At 38.8% G+C, this 9,646-nt stretch overlaps 1 protein-coding gene across 2 annotated transcripts in view; it reads left to right on the forward strand.

Annotated features, from left to right (window-relative positions):
* ACVR2B (activin A receptor type 2B) overlaps positions 1-2,186 on the forward strand; it is an 89,851-nt gene extending 87,665 nt beyond the window's left edge. For both annotated transcript variants that reach the window (XM_072329351.1, XM_072329350.1), the window contains exon 11: positions 395-2,186. In XM_072329351.1, the coding sequence (XP_072185452.1) occupies positions 395-589 (195 nt within the window). In that variant the 3' untranslated portion in view covers positions 590-2,186. The remainder of the gene's footprint in view (positions 1-394) is intronic.
* Positions 2,187-9,646: the final 7,460 nt, after the last annotated feature.

The raw sequence follows: 9,646 nt of genomic DNA on the forward strand, positions 1-9,646 counted from the left end.
TGCCATTATGAGGGTGGATAGTGATAGGACAAGAGGGAATGGTTTTAAACTAAGACAGGGGAGGTTTAGTTTAGAGATTAGGAGGAAATTTTTCACACAGAGGGTGGTGACACACTGGAACAGGTTGCCTAAGAAGGTTGTGGATGCCCCATCCATGGAGGCATTCAAGGCCAGACTGGATGTGGCTCTGGGCAGCCTGGTCTGGTGGTTGGCGACCCTGCATGTGGTGGGAGGGGGTGAAACCAGATGATCACTGTGGTCGTTTTCAACCCAGGTCATGCTGTGATCCTATGATTCTATGAACAGGGACACCCGCAGCTCCATCAGGTTACTCAGAGAACTGATCTACACGCTGTGGAGATGAGGCGCTTATCATTCCCTTCTCTCCCCGCAGGGCTTGGCGCAGCTCTGCGTGACCATTGAAGAGTGCTGGGACCACGACGCAGAGGCTCGGCTCTCAGCAGGCTGTGTCGAGGAGCGCATTGCTCAGATCCGCAAATCCGTAAACGGCACTACCTCGGACTGCCTTGTCTCTATTGTGACGTCCGTCACCAACGTGGACTTGCCACCCAAAGAGTCCAGTATCTAAGTCCTGGTTTGCTTTTGTCTTTCCAGACTCAGTGGATTTGAAAAAGAAGAAGTTTAAAAAAAAAAAAAAGAAAAGAAAAAAAAAAACAAAAAACACCACAAAAATCCAACAAACACATGAATGCAGCTGCTATTTTATCTTGACTTTTTATTATTATTGTTATTATTATTATTATTATTATTTTTTGGATTGGATCAATTTTACCAGCACATTGCTCTACTGTATTAACAAATGGACATTTCAGCAAGCATTCAGGTGCCGACTAATGAATGCAGAAAAGGTGCAGGTACCTCAGAACCTCAACAAACTCACTTCAGTTGTTTCGTTGTTGTTGTTGTTGTTGTTGTTTTTTGAATTGAGTTTTCTGGGTTTCTCTTTATCAGTCCGTCTTCTGAGCAGAGCATCTGTGACATAAAGGAAAACCGCCTATCATCTTAGAAAACGCAATGCTGCAAACTTTGGAGGAAACTTAAGACTGTTACATAAGATTACACCTTCCTCAAAAGGATTTCTTTTTTCCCCATTCTGTTTCGTTCCTGGGTTCTGTTCTGTGTTGGGTTATTTTATTTGGAAGTGAGCTTCAAACAAACAAACAAACAAACACAGCAGATGTGTCTTTTACGGATCTAACGGGTGTCATTGTAACATGGAAAAAAATAACCGGGCGGAGAATGTTAATTCTTGGTGGTAGGATTGAAGGGGGGAGCATAGAATAGGGGTGGGGAGAGCGACGTTGGACTTGGCAGCATTTGGGGAAACATCATTTGCTATGGAGCTACTTCTCAGGTAACCATTAGAGGAGGGGAAGGACATTTCTGGGCAGAGTATTAACAGCTGCAGCGTGTGGAGAAAGCAGTGTTAAAGAGCCAGTGGTTGCAAGCAAGGCACTGGTTAGTTCATCCTCCAGTATCTGGCTCTTGGGTGGTAAGAGAACAAAGCAGAACTGTAATTACCTCCTGATTCTCAAATCCATATAGTAACAGGAAGAATGCTTTTTAAGAAGTGTAATTGGGAGAGGTGGAAAAGTGTGTTCTTAGAAGGGAAAATACTGGAAGATAGGAAGAATAGGAAGACATTTGCATCTCTCTCTTCAAGTGTGAGTCAGTGCAGGAAACGTTGCCCTCGGGGTTGATTATCTGCCAGCCCAGCCACCAGCACAGATGGCAGAGGGAGAAGTGTGAACACTGGCTCTGTAATTTCTCTTTGTTCTTTAATTTGGGGTTGTAGGGAGGTGGAAATTACCTGAACCAGTGGCAGATGGTTCCTGTAGCACCCAGTTAAGGACTGCAGAGGTAGCTGAGCATCCTCAACACGGCTCAGACTGGTTTCATTGGCGCTGCTTTCTCCATACTCTACAACTAAACTCTTTTCATCTTAAAGTGGTGCATATTCTGAAATACCATTAGTTATGCCATAAACTCGCTCTAGTCAGTGAATGTTCCTAATGCTGCTGATTCAACACTGAGATATTTTTTTAATTTGCAAAAACATGCAACGTTTAAAAAAAAAAAAAAAAAAGGAAAAAGAGAAAAAAAAATAAAAAATAGAAACACACACAACACACACACAGACACACATTACGTGGCTTCCGAGGCTTAAACTGAAAGAAAAGAATTAAAAACTTCATGACCACAGACCACCTCAAACCAGAAATACCTCAGAATTTTCTACTTGTATGAGTTTTATTATATATTTTGTTAGTTGTGTTGTCTTGTAGTAAGTATATTTTAATGTAAGTTGGCTTTTATGACAAGGGAGTTTTAAAAAAAGGAAAAAAAAAAAAAAAAAAAAAGTTCCAAAATCTTTTAGGAAATGCTACTGTTGTTGTTGTTGTTGGGTTTATTTTTGTTGTTGTTGTTGTTCGTTTGTTTTATAAAGCACCGTTGTAAATAACTATACAGTTGTAGAATAACTGCCTATCTAAGGTACCTGGGCATTATTCACACTTATTTGTGAAGGCTGTTTCCATTCTGTGTTTTATTTTTATCTTTAATTTTGTCTGTTTTAGTGAAAGGACAGTACATCTTTTTCTTATTTTTTTTTTTTTTAACTGTTATTTTCTTTTAATTTTGTTGCTCTTTGAATCTAACCTGATTTCTGTGTCTTGCTAGACTGACAAAGTTATATCCATTGGGCGGCCAGAACTTTCGGATATCTCCTTCTTTTAAGCCAAAATGCAGTCCTGAGCTAATCGTCCTTTGAAAAGGAAAAAAAACAAAACAAACAGCAAAGTAAAAAGTCTGTACATGAATTGGATTTTCTTATCGCTGACAAACTGTCAGCATGGACCCTTGCACATACAATGGAATTTATTAAGCAAACAAAAATTACTAATTGGAGCAAACGTGGAGACAATGTAGAGTAAATTGAAATATATCTCTTTAAAAATATATATATAGCTTTAAAACCTAGAAATCACAAATGAGGACGCGGTCCTTTCTCTCGAAGAGACATTAAGATAGTTGCCTTAATTTGTCTATCTGAATAAAGTCTTAACCTATTCTTTCAAGTTATTGAATGTATATTGCATATTAGTGTGTACACACATGTAATTGTATTTCCGTGTGTAGATCTGGAAGTTTCTGTTTCTTAATGTGATTCTGTTCGGAACACCATGACAAAAGCAGACAGAACGGTACTGGTTGGGCCCAGCTGATGGTGCTGGAGGGGCTGATGTCTTTGGGCTGGTGCTGCAACATGCCCATGCTGAACATGAAGCGTGTAAGGAGCTCTTCTGTTGTCACATTTCGTCGCTTGCTTCATGTTAAGCATGGTCGTAAAGGTTTGCAAGGATCAGCGTTTTTCACATTCTAATACATTTCTGCACTGAGATTTATATTAAAAAAATGTGACTATGTTTTAGAAGTGAAGTGATGTAAAGGTGGGGTGGAGTCTAGAACAGAATTAAGACTGAGCGAATGCTTGTTTCGAGGTGAGCATGCTCTGTGTTCCCCAGGAATGGGAGCTGGCTCACATTGCTGCAGAAAGAAAAAAGCTGTACTGTCTTTTAACTACCAATATCTGTTTGCTGTTCTGGATTTATTATTATTATTATTATTTTCCTTCAGCATTCTGTGTAACGGCTAAAACAGGCTTATTACAGCAGTTGCTTTTTTATCGTGATTTCTTTAAGAAGCTTTAAAATATTTATTGAAAGTGCCATATGATTTTAATAGCCTATTAGACGGTGTCGTAAACCTTCTCTTTTGAGAAAGCATACACAAAAAGTCTCGCGTGTGGCTTATCTGATTGTGGGGAGCTGTGCCAACGTACAAAGCTTGACCGAATGTTGATTGTGTTACCAACTTCCCTGGTCTACTGCTTCCTTATAGATCATCTTGTCAACAGGGTTCAGCAACTGGTTCTTAAATGACTTTCCAAAATGCACGTGTGCTCAGATAGAGATGTTAAATGCGTGTTGGGTTTTGTGTCTTGCTGCCCCAGCAGAGAGGGGTATTCTGAATTTCTGCCTATTTATGAAATCCTATCGGTTTATCTACTGTGGTCCTTTCAGTTGGTTTTTATTTTTATTAATGAAGGAAAGCGCTGATGAACTCACTGGTCTTTCAATACTTGAGCTGTCAAGCAAATAGTTTCCTCACTGCTAACGTAGCATTTGAACTCACAGTGACAACATGATCTTGGTTTTGATCAGTATCACGGAGGCTTTTTCCCAGCCAGCATTGGGCACATCTGTAGGTGTGGCTGTAATAAGCAGTTGTGACTCTTTCCCCCTTAACACTCCCATGAACGTGATGGGTACAACCTGTCTTGTGTTATAAATTTCACTCCCTGTTCAGATTTTGAGGAAATTTGGCTATATGGTTTTATTGTTGACCTTCTCTTGTGTAGCAGTTTAGGTAAATAATAACCTAGAATATTGTGAGCAGTTCTGTCAGTGTTAGAAATTTTCCATGACTTCAGGAGCCAGGATTCCCCTCTCTCTGGTATAATGACCTTTAAGAGCTTATTGAGCTGCCTGTGTTGGTTTCCTTGGCGAAGGAAGTTTGAGCTCACGTTTTGAGGTTGGAAATAGCTAAAATTGCTTTCTTGAGATGACAGAGCTGTGACTTGCTAGTGCAGTTGCATTAGTACAGCAAGGCTGTTAATTGTACGTGGCTCACATTGAAACATATGTTCATGAGTGAAGGTTATAAACCAGTCTAACCATCAGTGAAATGGCATCTGCTTTACTCTTCTGTTGAAGGATTCTAGCTAGTCCTGATCATGGAGTTTTCTCAAGTGAAGACAAAAAGAAAAGCTTTTGCTTTTGCCTCATTCTTCTGCTGAAATTCTCATACAGCATAAGCTATGTTAGGTCAAGTTACACCTATGGCATGTCTTTGTGTTTACATTTGTTTCAAAGAAAAGGGATGTGAGTATCCCCCAGTATCTCCATTGCATTACTTAGGTCTTGTGATTCACAGCTGTTTCTGCTGAAAAGTTATTCATTTCAGCAGCAGCAGCATTGGGTCTGCTCAGCAGTGTTGCTGGTGGGTACTTCCAGGTTGGCTGGATAGGCCTTTCCCATTTGGAATACTGATCTCCCTTAACATTGCCACATAGAAACTGGAGAGCTCAAATTCTGTTCCTCCTGTGCTGCTTTCTGGGTAGACTGTCAGGATTTTCCTGTTCTGCAGGTGAAAGATGTGGTTTCACTTAGTACGGAAGAAACTCTTATTGCAGAGGAAGGAGCTGGTTGATAGCGTTGTGACAGTGCTGTTGTTGCAGCCCTCTACGAGCCACACTCCCCTTGAGAAGTATCTAAGCAGGAAGTGTCCCACAAACTATTATCACTTTTACATACAGAATATTGTTTGGTAACATTGTAAATAAAATAGACTATATGATAGAGGAAAATAAGGACATTTTGACTTTTTTACTTTTGGAGATAAATATATATATATATATTTTAGTTACATATACAAACAAAAATTCTACATTGTGTGAGAATTCTTTTATACCACAAATTATTTTTGTAACGTCTAATATGTTTCTGCAGGGAAAAGGGAGAAGGGCGTGTGTACGCACAGCGAATAAATATATATATATATAACGTTTAAATTAAATGTGCACTACATCAAAGTCTAGAGGATAGAACAAGTTCAGTGTGAGGAGCAAGTCTGGATGTACTTGGACGCTCTTTGAGGGCGGCACTATGTTTAACAGGTTGTCTTGCATGTCACATCCCTTCTGCTAATGATGCTTATTTCTTTCCTATGACCATCTTCAGTTCAACAAGGAAGAGTGTTTTCGTGTATTCATGCAGATATCCGTGTGTGAGCGGCATGTCTTGACATGCGCCGTGATGCTGCAGTGAGTTGTGAAGGCAGGGTGTTAGGAATTTGTGGAGGCCAAACAGGCTGATCTCGCTTGCTGCCGTATCCGTTTATAGCAGCTGCGTCTGCTGCATTGACAATATGATCTGTAAGGAGCTGTTGCCAGCAAAGTCTTGATAAAAGCATTTCCTAGAAGTTCCTTCTCTCTGAAGTGACACAAATAATCAGACTTCACCAGGACACACAGACATGTTCCCAATGGCAGATTTCACTGTTTGGCTTGGCAGCACTAAAAAACAACTCATGTCCAGAGTCCTACTTAGAAAAAGAGCATTCCTAATTTGCATAGCCAAACTATGGTATACTCAAAATATTAAAGAAAAATACTGCAAATGCTTTCAATTGGACTGACTTATCCTGTTGGACCTAAAAGGCACTCTGGTCTTTAGCTTTCCTGGTCTTGACGATACAGTGTCATGAGTGTAAGAGTTACTGAAGAAAACATAAAACCAAGCAATGCGCTGTGCTGCTTGGAAGCTTTTTTGACAGCGTGCCTTCCGAAATTGGTGCTTGAGTGATTGAAAGCAGGCTCCTGCCATTGCTGAATCCTACTTCTGTGTTCTTGGTGAAGTCCTGGCCCTGTGGAAGCTTCCATCTAATTCAGTGGGACCATGAATGTGTTTGTGTTCCTGGTCATTACCCTCACTCACTCACTCACTCACTCACTCACTCACTCACTCACTCACTCACTCACTCACTCGGGACTTCTTTTCTAATATAGTAGTTTTAGGATGAAGCTCTGTTCCCTGACTGAAGTAATAACCTCTCAGTATTCCTTTGTGTCGGGACACGTCCACCGAAAGAGATCATGCTTGTGTTACAACCATCCAGCTGTTCTGAAATGTAATGCTATTCTGTTGTGCCTTTATTTTTCCATGTAAAAGCAACTGCTGTAAGGTGTTGTTGTTGTTGTTGTTGTTTTTCCCCTTTAACTAGTTTTTATGTTTCTTTTTCTTTCTTAAAAAAAAAAAAGAAAAAAAGAAAAAAAAAGAAAAAAAAAAAGCAAACAAACCACTTTTCATTGCCCAGCTGTTATTTCTGGATGCAGTCTGTGATCCAGGTATTTCAAGAACCAATTACCTCAAACCTCATGTTAAACAGTGTTGCTATCTGGATTCTCCTTGATACTACAATATTGTAACACACACAAACAGGAACCTTGCTAATGTATGGGTGTTTATATATATGTATCATATACATATATGCGTGTATGTGTTAGATATATATAAATGGAAAGCGATCCCCAAGGACTGAAGGAAAAAAGCAAAGCTTTTGTTTTCCAACATTGGAACCAAAAGGGCTTCTCTGAAGCTCTATAATGGCATTGTGCTGGATATGTATTGAAAAAGTGTTCTCTGGAAAGTGCTTCCTTTGTCAGCCTTTTTATTTCAGTATTTTAATGGGGCAGAGGATGTGATTAAAACACCGTATCTGCATTTTTTTTGGCCAGTTTTGAAGCAGAGGCCACTTAATCTTTCCAATTGCTATAAAAACCAATCAAACTCGGTATATAACATTCCAGTAAGGTTAGTATTGCAAAACTTGAGTGTATTCTGGGAAGACTTCATTAGCTTTTGTTTTGGTGAAAGGGAAGGCACTGGTCAAACTTTATTCAACTTTTCCAATGTTTTGAGGAACTGAATTGTAACCAGTGCCATCCTGGTCATTTAAAATCCTAATTCAGTATTCAATACCAAAATAAATTGCCAATACCAAATAAAAACCAACAGCTGTAAGCAGGAGGACATTGGAGGAGTCGTAGCTTCTGAATGTGTGCTAAGCATCAGCATAATCTGTTGGATAGCAGGAAACGCATTGGCAAGACCTGGGATTTATCTGGCCCTTTCCTTTTTCTATCTCCCCTTCTCCCAATAACCTTCTCATAAAACCAGGCCTTCAACTGCAACGACTTACTTGGGCAAAACTGTCTAATGCTCCTACAGCTGTTGGTGGTTTATGATTAACTTTGGAAAATTATTGACAAAAATATTAACATCTCCCAGAAAGAAGACCTTTTGCAATGCTGTTGGCCTTCCAGTGGAATAATACTGTGATGCAAAGTTAGTGGATCAGAGTTGAAGGAGGTGGTTACTGCAAACTAAGTAACATTCTTGACCTCTATTCTATGCCATAAGTCTGCACAATGCCATTGTCAATCTACTCTAAACGATCTGCTTATGAATTCTGCATGATCCTCATGATAGAGTTGAAAGCCTGATCTTCCACCTGTTAATATTTTCACATTCGTCCTTAAGTTTGACAAATTTTATACTGTAAAGTTGACCTAAGTACGGTTTGATGTCAATTCTTGTGGAAAGAGCTTTCTGCATGTAACATTAGACACATACAGTTAAACAACACAGCATAGTACAAAACTCACAAGATAATGTTTTGGCACCAGCAGAAAGAAATCTCACCCTGACCATTTGTCATTTGAAACCATCTTATTGTAAGTTTTACCAGCTACTTCTAAATTTGTGCTTTATTTAAAGAAATAAAAATCCTAAGACTTGTCTAGCGTAGTGAAATATGTGTATATCAGTTTTAGGATAAATAGCTAAGTCTTATTACGCTGTGTTACTTAACTTGTATATATAGAGTATACATAAGAGTTTGCAGTAACCTGTTTCTCCAGGATTTCCAGTTTGAATGGATTTAAACTCAAACTATGAGATTACGTGAATGATTTAGAAGATTGCAGAATAAAACGGAGTGTAAATTACAGGAAGCTCTATCAGATGGTGAAATAATTTTTAAAGAGTCTTTTGGTCCTTGGCTCAAATTCAATAAGTACTGTTTGTATACCAAGATATGTGAAATGTAAATGTTGTAGGTTATATTTCACTCTTGTAGCTATGAAAATGTAGAACAGAGATAGCTTGTACTACTGAGTTAACAAAAGTTATACTAAAGTATCCTGTTAAAAAGTATACAGAGAGGTAAGCTCATTGCTGTAACCCCTTTTTGGATTGAAGTGTGCTGATTTTTGTACGTATATTATATATATATTCTGCAAAATAACACGTGTAGATATATATATATATATATAACGTACGTATAAAATGGCCTAATGCAGACATCCATCGTATTGCAGTTATGAAATGAAGACATTTCGGAAAGAACATTGTATCATAGTTCATGAATTTGCAGTGGATCTTTGTTCCTTTTTACTGTGGTATTTTAGAAACGAGTCTCAAGTTTGAAATTGGATCTGCCAAGTTGGAGTTTCGCTGCTTCAGCTTTGCACTGGGTGTCCGAATAAACCAGTATGAATGTAGTATTTGCCCTTTGTGAAGCAGCTACACCCCAACAGATAGGAGGAAAAAATAATAAAAAAATAATAAAAAAAAGGAAAAAAAAATAAAGAAAAAAAAAAACTAGAAAGAACTATTTCAAGTTTATCTTTTTGTATATGAAAATAAACAATAAATTACAAATAATTGCTTCTGTTGTTGGTGCGGCGTTAAAAAGAGAACCACTGCTGTTTGGTAATACTGTTGACATCTAGCTGGAGAATTTCCTTCTTGTAGAAGGACCTTTTGGTGTTTCAGTGCTGTCTGTTGCTAAATGACTGTAGAGGCCTCAGCCTCTCCTCATGGTTTGCAAAGGGAAGAAGGATTTAGCTCAGAGAGCTGTGTCCTTTCAAGCATGTTGCTTCTTGTAGCACTGTAGTAACAGTGCTTGCCATACCCAGCGAAGAACAGTTCAAACAGTATTA

This window comes from Excalfactoria chinensis, chromosome 2 (assembly GCF_039878825.1).
Source record: "Excalfactoria chinensis isolate bCotChi1 chromosome 2, bCotChi1.hap2, whole genome shotgun sequence".
NCBI classification, from domain to species: Eukaryota; Metazoa; Chordata; class Aves; order Galliformes; family Phasianidae; genus Excalfactoria; species Excalfactoria chinensis.